At 49.1% G+C, this 21642-nt stretch overlaps 2 protein-coding genes across 4 annotated transcripts in view; both read left to right on the top strand.

Moving 5' to 3' along the window:
• The first annotated feature begins 3100 nt into the window (after positions 1-3100).
• On the top strand, positions 3101-14128 carry LOC306794365 (uncharacterized protein). The gene is made up of 15 exons (XM_079292398.1): positions 3101-5340; positions 5798-5936; positions 6263-6397; positions 6484-6532; positions 8900-9036; positions 9123-9226; positions 9364-9474; positions 9739-9999; positions 10083-10150; positions 10251-10427; positions 10907-10976; positions 11059-11181; positions 11299-11357; positions 11465-11534; positions 13293-14128. The coding sequence occupies exons 1-15, from the start codon at positions 3199-3201 to the stop codon at positions 13416-13418; spliced, it is 3771 nt and encodes a 1256-aa protein (XP_079148524.1). The 5' UTR covers positions 3101-3198; the 3' UTR covers positions 13419-14128.
• A 1337-nt stretch (positions 14129-15465) lies between these two features.
• LOC306794164 (disco-interacting protein 2 homolog C-like) overlaps positions 15466-21642 on the top strand; it is a 71975-nt gene continuing 65798 nt past the window's right edge. For all 3 annotated transcript variants that reach the window (XM_079292113.1, XM_079292112.1, XM_079292114.1), the window contains exon 1: positions 15466-15832. In XM_079292113.1, coding sequence (XP_079148239.1) covers positions 15754-15832 — 79 coding nt within the window. In that variant the 5' untranslated portion in view covers positions 15466-15753. The remainder of the gene's footprint in view (positions 15833-21642) is intronic.

Here is a 21642-nt window from a genome sequence, read left to right as displayed (position 1 = left end):
TTTGAGGTCTCACGGCTTCTGTATTTCTAACAGTGTCCACATCCCAGCAGGTGTAACTGTTATTAAAAGTATATTTTCCAACATTCTGATTTCAATTGAAACTCACTGTTTCCGTAGCAAGTGTAAAGTGCAGTTTGTCTGATTAATTGTTCATGTTCATGAGAGTGCTCGTGTGGTCAGGAAATCAACAATAACGGGCGTTTTTTAATGCGCATGCGCTAAGAGAAGTACCGTAAACAAACCGCAAGAAAGCCAGAAATCAAACGTGACTTTCAACGCAGCAGGAGGAGGAAGCGGAGGCAGAGGACAGGTAACAGGACAGATAACAGGACAGGTGACAGGTGAGTTTACTGCAACACGCTCAATGAAAACAGCTACAACGTGAAGTTTAGTTATGTTAGCCTCGTTGTAACGTTATATTTGTGGACGGTGGCCAGCTGAAGCTAACGGTAGCTAGCTAGCGGTTAGCAACGTTGGAGACGCCCGTTAGCTGCCTCTGCGCCTGAAATGATCGTTTAAATTCCGGAAGAGAAGACGTTGAAAACTCTTAATATATTTAACTTCGCTAACTACACCAACGTTTTGACTGTGAAACTGTTTTAAATTGAAAATAATAAGTCTCTTTGAATGGGAGGAGTTTATAACAATAGTAAGTTACGCTAAGTCAACCTGCCGTTATCTTAACTGTTATAGTAGAACATTAGCATGTCAGTTATCCAGATCCAACGGTCCATTTTGCCGTTAATATCAGTTTATCAGTTTAACAGAACAAAAATATGAGAAATTAATGTTTTTTTCCCACATGAACTCTTTAAGGATTGTCACAAAATGAATTAATCCAATTTGATCTGAAGTGAAGTAAAAACATCTCAGAATCCTGATTAAAAGGTTAAATTAATCGAAACGTATACAAAGTGTTCATGGATATACTGGGTTGAGCGTTTTTAATGCGCATGCGCTAAGATAAGTACCGCAAACACACCGCAAGAAAGCCAGAAATCAAACGTGACTTTCAACGCAGCAGGAGGAGGAGGAAGCAGAGGACAGGTGACAGGACAGGTGACAGGACAGGTGACAGGACAGGTGACAGGTGAGTTTACTGCAACACGCTCAATGAAAACAGCTACAACGTGAAGTTTAGTTATGTTAGCATAACATTAGCATTTAGCTAACAGTTAGCCTCGTTGTAACGTTCTATTTGTGGACGGTGGCCAGCTGAAGCTAACGGTAGCTAGCTAGCGGTTAGCAACGTTGGAGACGCCCGTTAGCTGCCTCTGTGCCTGAAATTATCGTTTAAATTCCGGAAGAGAAGACGTTGAGAACTCTTAATATATTTAACTTCGCTAACTACACCAACGTTTTGACTGCGAAACTGTTTTAAATTGAAAATAATAAGTCTCTTTGAATGGGAGGAGTTTATAACAATAGTAAGTTACGCTAAGTCAACCTGCCGTTATCTTAACTGTTATAGTAGAACATTAGCATGTCAGTTAGCCAGATCTAACGGTCCATTTTGCCGTTAATATCAGTTTAACAGAACAAAAATATGAGAAATTAATGCTTTTTTTCCCACATGAACTCTTTAAGGATTGTCACAAAATGAATTAATCCAATTTGATCTGAAGTGAAGTAAAAACATCTCAGAATCCTGATTAAAAGGTTAAATTAATCGAAACGTATACAAAGTGTTCATGGATATACTGGGTCCTTGTTGTGAAGATGGTTGGAAGACAGTTAAGATGGTAAAGTAATGAGAAGTTAGATAATTGTTAATTATTCACACATGTCCTGTTTGACGGTCCTTTCTCTTAACCTGTCTGCTAAAAGTGATGTGAATTAATGATCTCATAAAGGTTCATGTCAGCCTTTTAAAATGAAGCAAATGATAACAAAGAACAGACGTATTATTGAGGCTATATTCAGTGAGTGTGTTCATCGATCAACAGAAAATGAACTGATTAGTGTTTTGATATATTGCTCATTACCCTAAATCTCCCTGTTACGAGTTTAAAAAGTGTCACTTCAGGTTGGACCAACATGATCTGTTTGCTTTGAATGTTGTAGCTTCTGTATTTAATTCTACATTGTTCAGTAGTTCGTAGAACATTTGAAGCCATAATTTGATCTGGTAATTTGTGATTTCTTTCATCAGAAGTAGTCCTTAGTGGCCACAAACACACATAATGTTATGACTCTTCACTTTACAGCAACAGTTTCTGTGTTGACCACATAACGTCACACCACAATCCTCTGTGTCCAGCTGATCTACAGGAGCCGTTACCCCTGGGAGCGCTGGGTGCTGCTTACTACTACTTCATCCAGGTACTGAAACAACAATCAGCTGCTCTGGTCTTCTCACTGCTCCTTCTCCAGACACACGAGCTTGTTTACAATCAACATCACTGTCTGACAACCCAAATATTTATTATATTGACCAATATATACATATATTATTCCAGAATCCAAAATTACAATCGACATCCTCGATTTAAAATAGAGAACCTTTTTAACCTTTAACAGGGGGAGAAAGGGATCCCTGTTTCAGGACAGACAGACAAACAATATATGTGTATAAAGTAGAAAGAAATAACAGCATTAAAAAGTAATTGTTGAACAATAAATTCATTATTTTAAACTATACAATTGACCAGGACAACTACAGGAAAACCTGATTAATTGTTGGGGCCCGAATGGCCTTGTGAGGAGGGAGGGAGGGAGGGAGGAGGGACGCTGAAGCAGAACTGATGTAAATCAAAGGGAAAGGTGTCAGTGGGAGGGAAGGATACGAGAATGAAAGGAAGGGAGGAAGGGACAAGGGGGAGTTTCAGGGAGGGAGAGGGAGGAGCGGACACTGCTGCATTACTGCTCTGTGATTGGTGGTGACCCCTCTCAAACTGTAGCCTAACTAGGGCTCCCATACATTCTCTCACACACACACACACATAAAGTAGTGTGCGGCCCTCTGTTGAGTGGCAGGGACATGTGAGCGCCTTCACATTTGCTATTCTGGGTAGGGGAGGGGAAAAGTGGGAGGGAAGGGGAAAGAGGCGAAGCGGGGGAGCAGAGGGTCTTTTCTCTTTCTGCCAGTGGCTGAGCGGTCGTGAGGAGCTGCTCATGATTCTGTCTCGTGTTGTGTAGCCTCTTAGTGTGCGCGGACATAGCAGTCTTGTGCTTTATTCCCACTTTAGGCCGGAGAAGATGGGATGCTGTTTTAGTAAGGAGCTCAACCCCGGCCTGCCGAGTGAGAGGAGCGATCTGTTACAGCCCCCACTGCACGACGGGCTGAGGGAGATGTTAGGCGGGTACGGGCTGGTGGTGGAGACAACGCCGCTCTGTCAAGGTTTCGAGAGCAGGAACCGGGACTTCTACAGGTCATGTTCCATCGACGCCGACGATCTTGAACACGACCACCAGTCCCAAACAGCTGGAGCGACACACTCGCTGCACCCAGCTGAAGGAGGAACAGCTGCTCTGCCCTGTATAGTAGAGTCTCCAGTCTCCAGCCAATCACACATGGAGGCATCCACAGTCCAGGACCAGATGTACGTCCCAGAATCTAAAAGGGCCGGCCAGTCACACGACGAGGATCCAGCTGCAGCACAGTCGTCCACCGTCCCATCACACTCAGACAGTTCCCTCTCATCAGAAGAGACCCCCTCACCTCAGCCTGTAGACTCCCCCAGTGACCCGCTGACCCCGTCCAGCAGTCAAATCACCAGCGAGGAACCTCCGGCGTCCGCTCCAGACGGCACTCAGCCTGAAGGTTTGAATGAACAGACGGCTGCAGAGGATGAGTCCAAGGATTACATGTTGATGAAGTCACACACAGATCAAAGTGCATGTGTGGAGGAGGACGATGAACTTGTGCGGGGTGAGACGGTTGGTTTACAGGAGGAAGAGTTGGATTCTGACTTCAATCCTCTGGACGATCATCTGCTAACAGAGCAGCACATCCAGAGTTCTACACCGGCAGCTGAAACTCCTGAACTGGACACTTCCAGCCCGAGTCCTTCAAAGCCTGAGCTCCACCTCGACCCGCCGCACAGGGAGGAGTTTGTTCCTCTTCTGTCTGGACAGAGCGAGGTGGACAAACCCTCCATGCAGGGCGTGGCCATCCCTGTGAGCGCCGGCAGAGTCCACAGTGAGGAGGAGGCCGACGTTGGACACAGCGGAACAGCAGAGACGACTCTCACCTCGGTGTCCTCCGCGTCCTCCGTGTCCTCCGTCGTGTCTTCAGTGCCCGTTGAACTCGCTGCCTTTTCCTGCCACACGCATCTGCCCCCTCTCTCAGACCTAAAAACCACGTCTCACCAGTGTGACTCCATCACATCCGACCAATTAGATGTCAGTTCAAACAATCCAGCGTTTAAACTGAGCGGCATGAAGCCTCCCAGTCACGATGTGGAGGCTCCATTCGCTGACCCTGAGCTCAGTGGCGAACAGCTCAACAGCTCTGATGTGAAAACTGAAGCTTCTGTGGTCTCAGACGAGCCTCTTCAGGATGTCCTCATGAGCAGAGACGAAACAAAAGCAGAAATCTGTCAGAACAGCAGACATGTTGAGAGAGATGACGTTCCAGATGTTTCACCTGAAACGGACCCAAACAGTTCCCTGTGTTCAGAGCAGCGTGAGTGTCAGAGCTCCCCAGAATCATTCACCTCCAGTGGTTCCTCTGAGTGTGTGCAGCCTGAAGTGGACCTGCAGCATGAAGCCGCTGCCTGTTTACCTCAAACTACAGACTCATCAGATGGAGTTAATGGGATAAAGACTCTCGTGTTACAGGAGGAGACGTCTGCACTGAGCAGCAGTATTCCTCCAGAAACTCCCGATCATTCAGCTCCTGAGACTTTGGCCCAAGGTGTCGAGGAGGACGGTGACACCTGTGACGACTCCTTCGTGATTCTTAGTGACTTCAGCTGTGCGGAGGACCAGGACTCGGACCGTGCCGTGATCTCCGTGGACCCGTCTCAAATCGACGTTTACGCCTCGACTCCGTCGCGTGTATTCCACTTCCTGCGTCCCGAGCCGACGGCGACCGCCGAGGAGGGAGAGAGAGAGGGAGGGATGAGGGAGATGGTGTCCGAGCTGCTGGGAGATGACGGGGACTCCTCCGTATGTACCCCCAGTATGTGCCCCCAGACCTGGATCCAGCTGGGTCTGGATGAGACCTGCGGGGTCTGGGCCCAGGGCGCGTCTGACGAGGGCTCTGACGTGGAGCAGATCCCGGATCAGGTCTCAGAGATGCAGCCGTCGATGGCTCCGCTGGGAGCGTACCCCTTCAGCACAGTGATGCCTCAGGGACGCTGTGTGTGGGACTGGCACACAGACCGCTCTCAGTCTGTAAGTGTTAGGGTTTCGTGTCTTATTCCCAAAATAACTCAACGTCTTTACAGAGACGAGGGCTCGTTGTTCATTGAACAGTAATAATGTGAGATCAGCCTTAATGTTACAACGTTAAGTGAACTGAAGATGAAACTCAACAGGTGGATGAAGATGTGAAGCTCTCGTTTATATCCGAGAGTAAATCTGAAAAGATGCTTTCTTCCTCTTTACTGTTCACTTTGCATTGAGTGAGATTGAATAGTTTCATTATATATTAATATGTTATATTTAGTTTTGTCTCATTGACTCTGATCCAATGAGAGCTGCTTTAAGCCTGCTGCCTGATCTTAACTTTATTATTCACTTTCTTTCACAAATATTTCCATCACTCATGTTGTTCTTATTCTCATAAACACATCTGATTTAACGCTTCATGTTGGATTAATATTCTGAACATTGGGTCTTCTTCTCTCAGGGACCTGTGGCCCCCAGCCTCAACCCTGATGCTGAGGCATGGACCAATCACGGCTTCAACCTGGACGTCGCTGGCCCCGCCTACCTCCAGGCTCAGCAGCCATGGCTGCAGTTCCCCACCGTCGTGACCAATCAGGGAGGTGAGCTGGCGTTAAACACACCGTCTGCTTCTGTTCTCTTTCTCACAGCTGTCTCTGACGGCATACTTTTCTTTTATGGGAAAATTAAATTTTATGTCTTGATAAAACACGATTAAATAACTTTTTCCCCAGAACTGCACCAGGTTCCAGGACAACTCGAATCCAACTGAAAGTGTTTTACTCCGTCTGTGTCGCTGTGGTCATGAAGTGATCACGAACACGAGAGGAATCGTTTGAACCATCTCTCGTCTTCAGTGTTACAATGAGGAAACAGCTTTGCTGGATGAATGCTAATTGTTCCTACGATTTCTTTATTTTATCTTTAGGATACGAGCCGGCGTTCCAGCTGGAGAACGTGGGCCTGACGGAGATCGAGGTCGATCGTAGAACACTAGAGAACCAGATGCTGTCTGCTGAAGCTCCTCTTGTCAACGGAGAACCCACTGACTCACCTGTCACAGGTATCAATCCAGTGTAGTGGTCTGTATCCAGTTTATATGGTTCACCAAATGAACCATGAAGTAATAATGACTTCCTGTGATTCCAGATGAGAGCATCGAGCAGCTGAGGAGCGTTTTGGAGTCCTGCCTGACCAGGTAACCACTCACCTGGTCTCTGTTTATGTCCTTTAAAGTTCAAAGTTCAAAGTTCAAGTTCAAAGTTCACTTTATTGTCAAAGTTTCCACATGTGTTATGCATACAGAAAATTCGAAATGCCGTTTCTCGCAGTCCCACAGTGTAATATAGACATGAACATATAACATATAATAGAATAAAATAGAATAAAGTTAAGAACATAAGGGCCTAGATAAAGGATTAAACAAGTAGCAGCAGAGAATAAAAAGTGACTGGTGCTGATAAAAAGTGACTGGTGCTGATAAAAAGTGACTGGTGCTGGATGAGGGAAGGGGTGTGAGGGGGAGTAGATGTCCTGGTATGTTCCATTTGAGGCAGTGGGGAAAGGTGGGTGAGGGGGAGGGTAGAGAGGTCAGGGGAGAGATGGCAGGGGGGGAGAGAGGGGGAGCGAGAGGAGAGAGGGAGGGAGAGAGTTCAGCATCCTGACCGCCTGGTGGAAGAAGCTGTTCCTCAGCCGGGTAGAGCTCGAACGGAGACTGCGGAACCTTCTCCCTGAAGGCAGGAGGCTGAAGAGGCTGTTGGAGGGGTGGGTGGGGTCACCCGCAATGCCGAGTGCTTTGCGGGTGAGGCGGGTGTTGTAAATGTCCTGTAGTGTAGGGAGTGAGACTCCGATGATCCTCTGGGCAGAGTTCACAATGCGCTGCAGGCTCTTGCGGTTGGAGGCGGTGCAGCTTCCGAACCACAGCGTGATGCAGCTGCTGAGGATGCTCTCAGTGGCGCCTCGGTAGAATGAGAGCATGATGGGGGGGGGGGCTCCTGCTCGCTTGAGCTTCCTGATGAAGTACAGGCGTTGCTGGGCCTTCTTTGCCAGTGCAGTGGTGTTGCTGGTCCAGGTGAGGTCATCTGTGATTGTCACACCGAGGAATTTGGTGCTGCTCACCTGTTCCACAGCAGCACCATTGATGGTCAGAGGGAGGGGGGGTTGGGAGTGGGTTCTCCTGAAGTCAACAACAATCTCCTTTGTTTTCCCCACATTGAGGAAGAGATTGTTATTTTGGCACCAACGGACCAGCTGGTTCACTTCCTTCCTGTAGTTAGTCTCATCGTTGTGGCTGATGAGACCTACCACGGTAGTGTCGTCAGCGAACTTCACGATGTGGTTGGAGCTGTAGTTGGGTTTACAGTCATGGGTCAGCAGGGTGAAGAGAAGGGGGCTGAGCACACAACCTTGGGGGGCCCCCGTACTCAGTGTTAGTGTGTTCGAAGTGTTGTTGTTGACCCGAACAGCTTGTGGTCTCTCTGTGAGGAAGTCCAACAACCAGTTGCAGAGAGAGGGGCTGAGGCCCAGGTCTGTAAGTTTACACACAAGCTGCTGGGGGATGATTGTATTGAATGCTGAGCTGAAATCTATGAACAGCATTCTGACGTAGGAGTTCTTAGTGTCCAGGTGTGTGAGGGCTGGGTGTAGAGCGGAGGAGATTGCATCCTCTGTGGACCGTTTAGTTCGGTAAGCAAACTGAAACGGGTCCAGGGAGGGAGGAAGGGTGGATTTGATCTGCTTCATGACCAGCCTTTCGAAACACTTCATGATGGTAGAAGTCAATGCGACGGGGCGGTAGTCGTTGAAGCAGGCTGGAGATGACTTCTTCGGCACAGGAATGATGGTGGTTTCCTTGAAGCACGTGGGAACAACAGCCTGGCTCAGGGAGGTGTTAAAGATGTCGGTGAGGACATCCGTGAGCTCCTCTGCGCAGTCCCTCAGCACACGACCAGGAATGTTGTCAGGTCCCGCAGCCTTGCGGGTATTAATCCTCAGCAGTGTGCTCCTCACACTGGCTGGGGACAGGCACAGAGCCTGGTCGTCGGTGGGGGGGGTGGTTTTCTGCGCAGGTGTGTTGTTCTGTGCTTCGAAGCGTGCAAAGAAGCCATTGAGGTTGTTAAGCAGGGAGGTGTGACTGTCACAGGTCTGTGGCGGTAGTTTGTAGTCCGTTATGGTCCTAATGCCCTGCCACAGGCTCCGTGAGTCCCTGCTGTCTTTGAAATGTCCTGTGATTTTCCTGGTGTACAGTCGTTTAGCTTTCCTGATGCCACGGCACAGGTCAGCCCTGGCTGCTCCCAGCCCAGCTGGGTCTCCAGCTCTGAAGGCGGTGTCGCGAGCCTTGAGCAGTGTGCGGACCTCCCCTGTCAGCCATGGCTTCTGGTTGGCTCGGATGGTGATTAAACATATTGACATGAGACATCGATACTAAGCATACATTCAACACTGACTTAAAGGCGGCTTCCAGGACCTATGTTAGTAGTTTACTGATTTGACCTACCATTTAACAGCTGTTTAGTTTGTTGTTGGTTCCAACACGTAGAACATGTCACCTCTCATCTCTCCACAGGGAGCACCTCAGTAACGACCTGTACCTCAACTCCCAGATGGACGACGATCAGTACGTTCCCATCGCGATGCTGGCCAGCCTGGACCGGATCAAGAGTCTCAGCACGGACCTGGACCTCATCTCAGACATCTTGAAATGTCAGTGTTCATGTTCAGATGTTGGTAATCTACGATGCTCTACTGTGAGGAGTTTGTGCTGAGTCTCTCCTCTCATTGGTCGACAGCTCTGCCGACGGTTCAGGTGACTCCATGTGGACAGAAGGTCCGAGCCAATCAGAGCCGCTGTGTGATCATCCTGAGAGAGATCCCCAACACCACACCTCAGGAGGCAAGGAACCCACAACAACCCCTCCTCTCCTTTCCTAGCTCTGCTCCCTTCTCCCCTCCTCTCTCCTCTCCTCTCTTCCTAGTAAACTCATGCTTTTCACTTTGACCGGTGTGTTTGATGTCTCCGTTGTGCTGCAGGAAGTGGAGTCTCTCTTTGACGTGGAGGACCTGCCACAGTTCCTGAGCTGTGAGTTTGTGAGCAACGATAACTGGTTCATCACTTTCAAGTCAGAAACCGACGCACAGCAGGTGAAACACTCTTCTGCTTTATCTTTATCTGACACTGTGCGCAAATAACAACTTTAAACACAATGAAGACGCAGTGTTCAATTGTTGGTTTAAGAATTTAAATATCAACCTTTTCTGAATGGCAAACATGTTGTGATCTCATTATTTGATCACTGAAGTCATGCTTTTTATGTTGTCAGTTTGTATATTTCATTCAGTTACACACTGTTGTTTGTGTGATTTGAAAGTATAGTCACTCTGTCCCGTCTCTGCTCACGTCTTTAGGCCTACAGGTACCTCAGAGAAGACGTCCGGGAGTTCCAGGGAAAGCCCATCATGGTGAGGATAAAGGCCAAAACCATGGCGGTCCCTTCCTTTGCTCCACAAAACAGCTACAGACCCCCCCAGCTGGACCAGTGCAGCGGACATTACAGCTCCTACTTCCCCCCAGCAACCTACCAGCAGCCCTGCCCCCCCCGGCTGCTCTTTGACCCCACCAACGAGGCGTGGGCTTCGGCTGCGACGGGATACCAGGACTGTGCCCAGGTGAGAGGTGTATTAAGACATCGGAGAGAGAATAATCCCGTCACGAGCAGAGTGATGCAGCGCTTTGTTGTTTCTCTCAACAGCAACCATTGATGAACGACTTGATCGACGGATTTTCCAACTTCAGACCGTACAACCCTCACAGGCCGAGGTAGATACCGCTGTTTTCATCACGATACTCGTAGTGACGCGTCTTTTTGTGATCCCGGTGTGAATATCCACTGACGGCCATCATGACCCATCTCCTCCAGGAGAGGCTCGAGGGGGTCGAACTCCAGAGACCGTTGGCAGTCCGATCAGAAGGACTCGTCAGAGCAGACGCCAGCAGAGCGCTCGTCCTCTCCCATGAAGCCGGGTCGAGGGTGGTCGCGGGGCAACGCGCGCCGTCAGAGGCGAGGGGGAAGGGCTTCCACTTTTGATCGAGGAAGGTAACAAAACATCAAGGCAGAGGAACCCCACCTGTGTTTACAGGTCCTCTGTTGTTTCCATGGTCTAGGAAAGTTCAATCCTCTATGGAGCGTGGCGGTCCAGTCCTGATACCGGACTAACTAACACAGTTCATGTAGTTGTACCTCCTGTCGAGGCTCATGATGCGACACCTGTTTTAAATTCAGTCACATCAACCTTCCACGATCAGAATAACTAACGCTGTGGTGGGACATAGTTTGCTTTCACACCTGTGAAATAATAATCTGTTGTTGGCTCAACTGATCCAAACAGAACCAGAGTCAGTCTGAACCGGATCAAACAGGTCTGATGTGGATTCACTGGTAATGACAGTGAAGAAGCAGCACTCTTACATAAAACTAATAATTCTTACGAGCTGCACACGGATCCCTCTGAGCCGACAGACTCGTGTAGGATTCAGTGTGATGAGTGATGCTTTAAACTCCGCCTCTCTCTGAAGGAGAGGAACCTCCAGCCAGAGGAGGAGCGACAACCCGACGTCCTGGGACGCTTCTGATGGAAACACTCGTGTAAGTAGCCAGCGAGCATCACGAGTGTTTGGAAAGCTCACTTTGTTGTGTGTTGACTGTGTGTTTGTGTGTGTTTGTGTAGAATTCACAGAGCCAGTTGCGAGAGCCGTCTCCTCCCCCCGAGCTCGGCCTCACCAGCTTCCCTCCTCTGACTCCACCAAACACCGCCATGGCAGTGCTACCTGCAGCTAACGGCAACGTCAAGGTTACCCAGTGTGTCTCTGTCTGCCACACACACACACACACACACACACACTGGTCATCTGATGCTCTGTCCTCATATTTAAACCTCAGACTGTCTCTTTGCTGTTGCTCATCACAGACTCCAGTGAGAAGCAGCAGCGTGTGTTCACCAGCGTCACAAGAGCAGATCTCAGAGCAGTAAGTGAGGATTTATCTACTGCATCAGACTCTCCAGTCGTCTCCCCAGCAGGATAGTTCAGGTCCAATGCTGACTTTGATCCAGCTGATCTGTGATCTGTGTGCAGGAATGTGAAGGAGCGTGCAGAGACGACCAGTGAGGCCAAAGCAGCTCAGCAGACACAGGAAGCAGTCGCAGTAAGACCTGTTCATGGTGCTCAAATGTTCCTCCTGTTTCTGTTTTACTTCAGTGTCGTGTGGACGGAGTGACTCAAAGGAAAGACTTCAGGGCAGGGTTTGTTTAACCTCCGTCTCTCAGTCCTCTCAAAACATCGGCGTCTCTCTCAAAAGCTAGTGTTGGTAATGTTGAGGAATTATCAGTTCACTAGATTTAAAAAACCTAAACACCAGCCCAGTCTAGAGAAAGTCTCCCAGTGGTCAACACTGATGCTGCGTTCACATCGGTCGCGTTGATTTTTTGACGCACTGCACAATCGCGTTCAACGCGCCGCCGGTCGTGTTCACACCAAACGCCGCAAAATCTCATAGCGCCGGAGAGGGGGCGTGGTTTATCGTCTGGAAGCCGTTCACCTGGCCGCCATTTCTTTCCGCTGTCAACCGTGAAAGGAATAAGGACGTGTTTGTACGTGTTTTGTACGTGTTGTGGAAGTCCCTCAAACATCGGAATGCCAAACGCCGTCATGTCTGGTTCATAATATTGTTCAGAGGAGCTCCGTGGATTGTATCGAGCTGTATTCACTGTCTAGCAAACCACCGGTCGCTGTTTACTACAGCTGTAGGAACACAAAATAAACTGATTTGGCTGTGATTCAACGGCAATAAACCGACAAAAAGGGACTCCGAAATAACTACGTAATGATGCCGATTTGTAGGTTACTGGTCTTCTCAATGGAGCTCTGATGGATCGGTGCTAGGCTATGCTAACATTGTAGCAGCTCCACCAACACTCAGAATAACTTCGTAGACGTAAATACGGCAGCGTCTATTCATTGTTTGTACCGTATGGTTTACACACACGCATGCATACACATAGTTTGGTCCGGTCTCTGTTGATATGAGGTATCGTAGAGCTCTGGGTGAACACAGACGGCTACAGGATTTATTTCCTGATTCAACAACGGCAGGAAGCCAGTGATGACAGGGGGAGCAACTCAACGCTGATTGGCTAATGCTGCGTTCACACCGGTCGCGTTGATTTTTTGACGCGCGTCGAGATTACATACAAAGTCTATGCACAGACGCGATTAAGTCGCTGAAGTTGAAAAATCGCGGCGCGCCAGTCTCATCGCGTCTGTGCAGAGACTTTGTATGTAATCTCGACGCGCGTCAAAAAATCAACGCGACCGGTGTGAACGCAGCATGACAGCTCCTCCCTCCAGAGACACGCCCCCAAAATGATCATCATGAACGTAAACTACAAACATGGCTGCTGTTAGAACTCACAGCTGTTAAGACAGCAGCTGGAGGAAGACGAACAATGAGTGTACAGACAGAATATGTGCCCGTCTAATCATTTAACTTAACAGCACACATACATGGCCAACAAAGCTGATTCTGATTCTCTTTACATCCCGACAGCCGACAGAATTTAAACACATATAATATAAGTATTTCAAAATATTACCAATCTTAGCTTTAATACAAAATATCTCTGTCATTTAACTTTTACTTCCACTAATAACAGCAGTAACAATTAGTTTTTTTTTATTATTTGTAAGTAGTAACGATATAGTACTTATGCAAAACTGAAATGATCAGCCAGATAGAAGAACAATTAGTTTCATCGTAATAATCACTTTTATACGACACTTTTCAGTTCACTCAGTTCCTATAAAATTAAATCATTTTAAAAAGCTGTTGCTTGATCTCAGATCTCAGATCTGTGTGAGAGTGAACAGGTGTGACAGCCTTTGACCTTGTGCTCTGATTGGCCAGGAGTCCAAGAAGCCCAGCTACGCCGAGATCTGCCAGAGAGTGTCGTCCAATGAGCCGCTGCTGCCCGCTGACCCCGCCCCTTCAGAGGCGGAGCCCGCTGCCCCCACATTCCCGGGCCAGGCGTAGGCACCGGCTCTGTCGCCATGATGATCGTATCTGTGGAGAATTCTAAAAAGACATAAACTGAACATGTATTAATGAATGAATGTGCTGTCGTATGTCGCTGGACGTTGATTTGTTGGTTTCATTAGTTCGTAGTTAAGATCAGTTTCCTGAGAGCCAGGTTTAGATTTAGTCTTGTTTTGCTGTCGGCTCTTCTCTTCCTGCTGTTTGTGTGTGTTTGATGTTTTCTTTCTCTGTACAGGATGTTCCATCACTTTTATTGTTTTAGTTCCATACATCTGTGTTATTCTTGAGTCTACATGGACACGCACACGATGCTGCTTCTCTAAACATGAGTACTCGTCTCCCAGTTTGTCCCATGTTCAGACGCTGTGAGTACTGGGAGGATCACTTGAATATTCTTTATCTCGACATGACTTTTTTTATTGTATTTTAGAATTGATGTCCTATTTTTATTGCTTTAGTGTGTTGAAGCTTCAGCTGAACATCAGTGTCTCAACGTCCCGTGTTCACGACACGGGACGTCCTACAGAGGGAACACTCTGTGTCCATAAACTTGAGTCTGATTGTACTTTGAGTCCTTTTGTTTAAAGAATACAATTTTACTGTGGAACAGTTGTGATGGAGAAAGAGCAGGCGTGGTTGTGGCACGTGTTACTTTGTCTGTACAGATGTACATATTGCTGAACAAATATTAAAGTGCCTTTGAAGTTACAAAACTAGTTTGTGTTGAATCAAAAGTCTGACTCATCAAAGCTTCTCTTCACAGATTATTTGTTTCTGTAAAAGGTGTTTTTTAATGTTTTAATGTAAATGTCACAGCACCGAGGGTCTAAACTGTGGTTCTGTCTCCTGACCAGCAGATGGCAGACGAGTGTCATAACAAATGCTCCATGATGTAGCGCCACTTGTTTACAGCCAGGATGATTTGATTGGTGGAGGGCTGCGGGCCGAATGAATGTGACGAGTATCACTAATCGCATCCTCTGTGTTAGACGGACAAATTGATGCTCACTTGTGTGTCGCTGCCAGATTAGGCCGGTTACATCCTACTGGACTTAATTAAAGGCTGCCTGGCCTTCTGATGCTCATCACATTATTCTGTGGAGGTTTAGATTGGATGAGCACATTTAAAGGACAGAAGAACGTCACTGATGGTTGACACTGTTTCTTCTGGCTCCATCCAGCAGCATGTTGTGTAAAGTAAGTAAACACATGATTGTAAAAAGATGTATGTTCTTTTTTTGTGAGCAGGCTTTATTGTTTGCACTATTACGCTGTGTTTGAGCTCAATAAGAGGATTAATTAAGTTGTGCACATCAAAAACATAAAGTCATGGATGAAAGACTGCTGATGAAGACCATGTGTCGAGGGTTAAAGCTCCTGAAATAAGAACACCAAAGTAACCTTTCCACAAAAAAAATAATAATCCATAATGTAAAAATAATTGTTTGAATAAAAACCAATTGAATGAAAATTAACTAAATGGATGAAAAACTAAATTGATATTTAAACTTAAACTTTAATAAGATTAAAACGTCATATTGCAGCTTTTAAATATTTTATATTCATTGAATTAATTTAAATATTGTTTTCAATATAATTTCTTCATTATTATTTCTCTCCCAGATCTCAACAAACAAACAAATAATTTAACAATGTTGACTCTTGATTTTATATCTTTTTTATCTTTATTTAAACATACATTTTTTCACTTTAATTTGGCTCCCAGACGTTTACTAAATACAAATAATAATTGAATAAGATTAAAACAAATGTAATGTTAAAGATTTTAAATATTTATTTAATAAACTTAAATATAATTTTCAATTTTTTTTCTTCTTTATTATTCTCCAGGACATTTACTAAAACAAAAAATACAAAAAAAGAGGAAGACATAATTTAAAGATCGTAATTAAACACAGATTTGTGGTCCAGGTGTAAAACTACACCGTCACTGTGTGCTGTAGGTGTGGTTGCTCGCGGCGCCCCCTGTCGGTGATGACCGGTAGCGCCGCCTCCTTCCTCCGTAGAGTCACGTGACACCAGCGGCAAAGAAGCTGCAAACGGGTCTAACTGTGTGGGGCTGCGCGAGCCTCACCATCATCATCACCACCACCACTACCAGCACCAACGGCTGAGCTACCGGGAGTCTTTACCGATCCGAGGAGCCGTGCGCAAAAAACGGACCCGGATTTATCCTCTTTGTTCTTCCTCCTCGACGCCTCGTAGTCTCTCCGCCGAGGAGGGGCCGCCGAGGATCAGCGGAGGAAGAGGAGGAGGAGGAAGAGGAGGCAGCAGCAGTTGAAGGTGTGTTTTCTACGAGCACGAGAGCCGAATGTCGGACCGCGAGGCGTCGCCGATCCCGTTGGAGATCCGAGCCCGGCTCGCGGAGCTGGAGCTGGAGCTGTCAGAGGGTAAGACATGCTTAAAATGGGGGGACGAAGAACAAGCCCCCTCCTCCTTCCTCCTCCTCTTCCTCTTCGTTTTCTCACCACCGCCACCACCATCATCATCATCACCGTCTACTAACGGAATCTAACCGTTCATTCCTGCAGCCCCCCCCCCCCCCCGCTCCTCCCATCCAGATGTTTGTCCGGCCTGTCCAGCTCCCTGTAGCGGGTGAGGGCAGAGCGGGGAAACACACTCGGCCGCGGCTCTTTTGTCTCCTCACACACACACGCGCACACACACACAATCACACACACACATCCGGCCCGTTTCGGGTCCGACAACCAACCTGTTTTTTTTACCTTGAGACGTTGACACGACCAGCCTACCTGTGTGCGCGCGCGCACGTGTGTGTGTGTGTGTCTATGTTTGCGCACGCGCATGTGTGGTTTAATAATAGCATTGCGATGCAACGCTGCGTGACAGAGCAGCAGCAGCATCACAGAGGGGCACCTCGGCTTCTGATGCCCCCGTGATCTCCTGCCGCTGTGCCTTTGGGCCTGAGGATGAGGAAGAGTAGGATGATGCTTGGGAGTACCCCCCCCCCCCCCCCCCCCCCACTACACAGATACAACCTGTCTGTGGGCCGTTGACTCTCAATCACAGCTTCAGTGGGAGACAACAGGAACATTTCCGCCTTTATATAACGAGCATGGCATGTTTTATTCATACAGGCTTCAGGGACACGCTGGACCTGAGCCTCCCGGGCTGCCGGGTCCACGTCCCCTCTGTTGTGGGTTTGTGTGTACTTGTGATCCGTCGCAGCTAAAAACCAGAACTAGATGTGACTCGTGTCAGGATCTGCAAAAAAACCCTGCAGTGTAAAACGTGCCTCACCTGCAGCGATGTGCAGCTAAAAAATACAGTGTCTGGAGGGGGACTAGGTCTCTAGGAGGACCGGGAACTATAGGTCTGTAGGACGGGGACTAGGGACTATCGGTCTCCAGGAAGACGGGGACTATAGGTCTCCAGGAAGACGGGGACTATAGGTGTCTAGGAGGACGGGGACTATAAGTCTCCAGGAGGACGGGGTCTCTCTAGGAGGACGGGGACTATGGGTCTCCAGGAGGACGGGGACTATGGGTCACTAGGAGGACGGGGACTATGGGTCTCCAGGAGGACGGGGACTATGGGTCACTAGGAGGACGGGGACTATAAGTCTCCAGGAGGACGGGGACTATAAGTCTCCAGGAGGACGGGGACTATGGGTCTCCAGGAGGACGGGGACTATAAGTCTCCAAGAGGACGGGGCTATGGGTCTCCAGGAGGACGGGGCTATGGGTCTCCAGGAGGACGGGGACTATAAGTCTCCAGGAGGACGGGGACTATAAGTCTCCAGGAGGACGGGGACTATGGGTCTCCAGGAGGACGGGGACTATAAGTCTCCAAGAGGACGGGGCTATGGGTCTCCAGGAGGACGGGGTCTCTCTAGGAGGACGGGGACTATGGGTCTCCAGGAGGACGGGGACTATGGGTCACTAGGAGGACGGGGACTATGGGTCACTAGGAGGACGGGGACTATGGGTCACTAGGAGGACGGGGACTATAAGTCTCCAGGAGGACGGGGACTATAAGTCTCCAGGAGGACGGGGACTATGGGTCTCCAGGAGGACGGGGACTATAAGTCTCCAAGAGGACGGGGACTATAAGTCTCCAAGAGGACGGGGCTATGGGTCTCCAGGAGGACGGGGACTATAAGTCTCCAGGAGGACGGGGACTATAAGTCTCCAGGAGGACGGGGACTATGGGTCTCCAGGAGGACGGGGACTATGGGTCTCCAGGAGACGGGGACTATGGGTCTCCAGGAGGACGGGGACTATGGGTCTCCAGGAGGACGGGGACTATGGGTCTCCAGGAGGACGGGGACTATAAGTCTCCAGGAGGACGGGGACTATAAGTCTCCAGGAGGACGGGGACTATGGGTCTCCAGGAGGACGGGGACTATAAGTCTCCAAGAGGACGGGGCTATGGGTCTCCAGGAGGACGGGGTCTCTCTAGGAGGACGGGGACTATGGGTCTCCAGGAGGACGGGGACTATGGGTCACTAGGAGGACGGGGACTATGGGTCACTAGGAGGACGGGGACTATGGGTCACTAGGAGGACGGGGACTATAAGTCTCCAGGAGGACGGGGACTATAAGTCTCCAGGAGGACGGGGACTATGGGTCTCCAGGAGGACGGGGACTATAAGTCTCCAAGAGGACGGGGACTATAAGTCTCCAAGAGGACGGGGCTATGGGTCTCCAGGAGGACGGGGACTATAAGTCTCCAGGAGGACGGGGACTATAAGTCTCCAGGAGGACGGGGACTATGGGTCTCCAGGAGGACGGGGACTATGGGTCTCCAGGAGACGGGGACTATGGGTCTCCAGGAGGACGGGGACTATGGGTCTCCAGGAGGACGGGGACTATGGGTCTCCAGGAGGACGGGGACTATAAGTCTCCAGGAGGACGGGGACTATGGGTCTCCAGGAGGACGGGGACTATAAGTCTCCAGGAGGACGGGGTCTCTCTAGGAGGACGGGGACTATGGGTCTCCAGGAGGACGGGGACTATGGGTCACTAGGAGGACGGGGACTATGGGTCTCCAGGAGGACGGGGACTATGGGTCACTAGGAGGACGGGGACTATAAGTCTCCAGGAGGACGGGGACTATAAGTCTCCAGGAGGACGGGGACTATGGGTCTCCAGGAGGACGGGGACTATAAGTCTCCAAGAGGACGGGGCTATGGGTCTCCAGGAGGACGGGGTCTCTCTAGGAGGACGGGGACTATGGGTCTCCAGGAGGACGGGGACTATGGGTCACTAGGAGGACGGGGACTATGGGTCACTAGGAGGACGGGGACTATGGGTCACTAGGAGGACGGGGACTATAAGTCTCCAGGAGGACGGGGACTATAAGTCTCCAGGAGGACGGGGACTATAAGTCTCCAGGAGGACGGGGACTATGGGTCTCCAGGAGGACGGGGACTATAAGTCTCCAAGAGGACGGGGACTATAAGTCTCCAAGAGGACGGGGCTATGGGTCTCCAGGAGGACGGGGACTATAAGTCTCCAGGAGGACGGGGACTATAAGTCTCCAGGAGGACGGGGACTATGGGTCTCCAGGAGGACGGGGACTATGGGTCTCCAGGAGGACGGGGACTATGGGTCTCCAGGAGGACGGGGACTATGGGTCTCCAGGAGGACGGGGACTATGGGTCTCCAGGAGGACGGGGACTATAAGTCTCCAGGAGGACGGGGACTATGGGTCTCCAGGAGGACGGGGACTATAAGTCTCCAGGAGGACGGGGACTATAAGTCTCCAGGAGGACGGGGACTATAGGTCTCCAGGAGGACGGGGACTATGGGTCTCCAGGAGGACGGGGACTATAAGTCTCCAGGAGGACGGGGACTATAAGTCTCCAGGAGGACGGGACTATAGGTCTCCAGGAGGACGGGGACTATGGGTCTCCAGGAGGACGGGGACTATGGGTCTCCAGGAGGACGGGGACTATGGGTCTCCAGGAGGACGGGGACTATAAGTCTCCAGGAGGACGGGGACTATGGGTCTCCAGGAGGACGGGGACTATGGGTCTCCAGGAGGACGGGGACTATAAGTCTCCAGGAGGACGGGGACTATAAGTCTCCAGGAGGACGGGGACTATGGGTCTCCAGGAGGACGGGGACTATGGGTCTCCAGGAGGACGGGGACTATAAGTCTCCAGGAGGACGGGGACTATAAGTCACTAGGAGGACGGGGACTATGGGTCACTAGGAGGACGGGGACTATGGGTCTCCAGGAGGACGGGGACTATGGGTCTCCACACACACACACACACACACAGTGAGGTGTGTGTCTATGGGAGCTTCCTAATCCAGCAGAGAGTGTTTATCAGAGCAGATCATGCTGCTGGCAGATGTTAATGATGGAAAACACGGCGGGAGGAAGTGGAAACGTCACGCACCAACGTCACACACACACATGGCCAGACGTGTGTGTGTGCGTGTGCGTGCGTGGTCACCACAAAATAAGAGCATGTCGTTGTAGATGAGGCATCTTTTCAAAGAGGCTGACAATGATCTCAGTGATTATCTGGTGGTTCTGGAGCTGTCCGGCACTGAGATGTCCAGCAGACCTCGAAGTAACCGTCAACGTCTTGTCCTGCCCCCTGCGGTGTGTTTAGTGTCCTCGGGAGGTTTCTGTGAGTGTGTGTGAGTGTGTGTGTGTGTGTGTGTGTGTGTGTGTGAGCAGCAGAAACAAGGAAATGTCCTCACATGAATATTGAATCAGCAGAGAGCTGCTCCGCTGTGAAACTCTTCCTCTGCTGAATACATCATATCAAAGCTTTGTGTGTGTGTTGAATATGAAGACTCACAGAAGGTGATGGAGATGATTTCAAACACATTTTATACATTTTCCCTCCGTGTTTCTGTGTTTGTGCATCAAACATCTGGGCTCAGAGTGTTTCAGGTCACTGCAACCAACTCACTCTGCAAAACAACTTCTTTATGAGGGACGGTCATGAATATTCTACCAGAGATTGTTGTATGTTGTTTAGTTTAGTTACTCCATGAAAAACTATCATAACGCTGCTGAATGTAGATTTAGTCGCTGTTGTTTTATCAGCAATAGTAATATAAAGACGTCTTTTTGGACCACAGACTGAATATAAGAAGTGGACGTTGTGATGTCACTTATTGGTTTGTGGATGTTTTGAAGCTTGTTTTTTTTGCAACCAGTGAACAGGAAGTGACCATATATGGACTGAGGAGCAGTGACGTAGAGACGCCGTATACGTCTCTGGTCACCTGTCAATCACTGTGTAGCCCCGCCCTAAAGCATCCCCTGCTCTATGGTCTGTGTGACTCTAAATGGACCATAATGTACTAAATGAACATCATGCTGTATTGAAGAAGACTTGAAACTAGAGATTGAGACATAAACTCATGTTTACAATGTTTACTGAGGGAATAAATCAAGAGAGAAGTAGAGTCACTTTCTATAGACTTCTATACAACCAGAGGAGTCGCCCCCTGGTGGACACTAGAGAGAATGCAGCTTCAACACGTGACGCTTTGGTTTATTTATGGTCATACTGTCTGGGTTGGACTGGATCTTGCGACTCTTTTCTCACGTTCCAGTCGATAACGTTGAGTCCAGCAGCAGGAAGTGGGACCAGTCGGTGAGTTTTGGGTCGCCGATGGTTGTGTGTGTGTGTGTGTGTGTGTGTGCGTGTGTGTGTGTGTGTGTGTGTGTGTGTGTGTGTGCGTGCGTGTGTGTGTGGCCCATGGCTCTTGTGATCCACTGGACGATCCACAGTCCACACGGGTCTCTGCATGTGAGTGTGGTGACAGCTCAAGGTCCCAACACACACGCACACTTCAGTGTGTGTGTGTGTGTGCGTGTGAGAGAGAGAGAGAGAGAGAGAGTGTGTGGAGTTGGTTACCATGGTGGCTCCGTGGGTGGACTATCTGTTTCTGATGATGTGATAAGAAAGTGAGAAAGATCAAATAAAAACAAGATGTCAAGGAGACAGCAGAGAATAATTCAGCAGGAACAGATGGATGAGGGAGGGAGGGAGGGAGGGAGGTATAGGTATGAGGGAGGAGGGGACGGAGGTAGGAAGCTTGTCAACACTTTAATCCGAACACGTCAAATTTCATCCACATCTACATGATGTGTAGTTTTTTAATCACAAAAAGGGGCGTGGCCTTGACGTTTCTTAAATAACCTGTTTGTTCCGATCTGATCTACGAAGACATGTATAGAGAGGAGGAGAGGAGGAGGAAGAGGA

This window comes from Melanostigma gelatinosum (assembly GCF_949748355.1).
Source record: "Melanostigma gelatinosum genome assembly, chromosome: 20".
In the NCBI taxonomy this organism is placed as follows: Eukaryota; Metazoa; Chordata; class Actinopteri; order Perciformes; family Zoarcidae; genus Melanostigma; species Melanostigma gelatinosum.
Note: the sequence above shows the minus strand (reverse complement) of the source record. Positions and strands in the feature narration are given on the sequence as shown.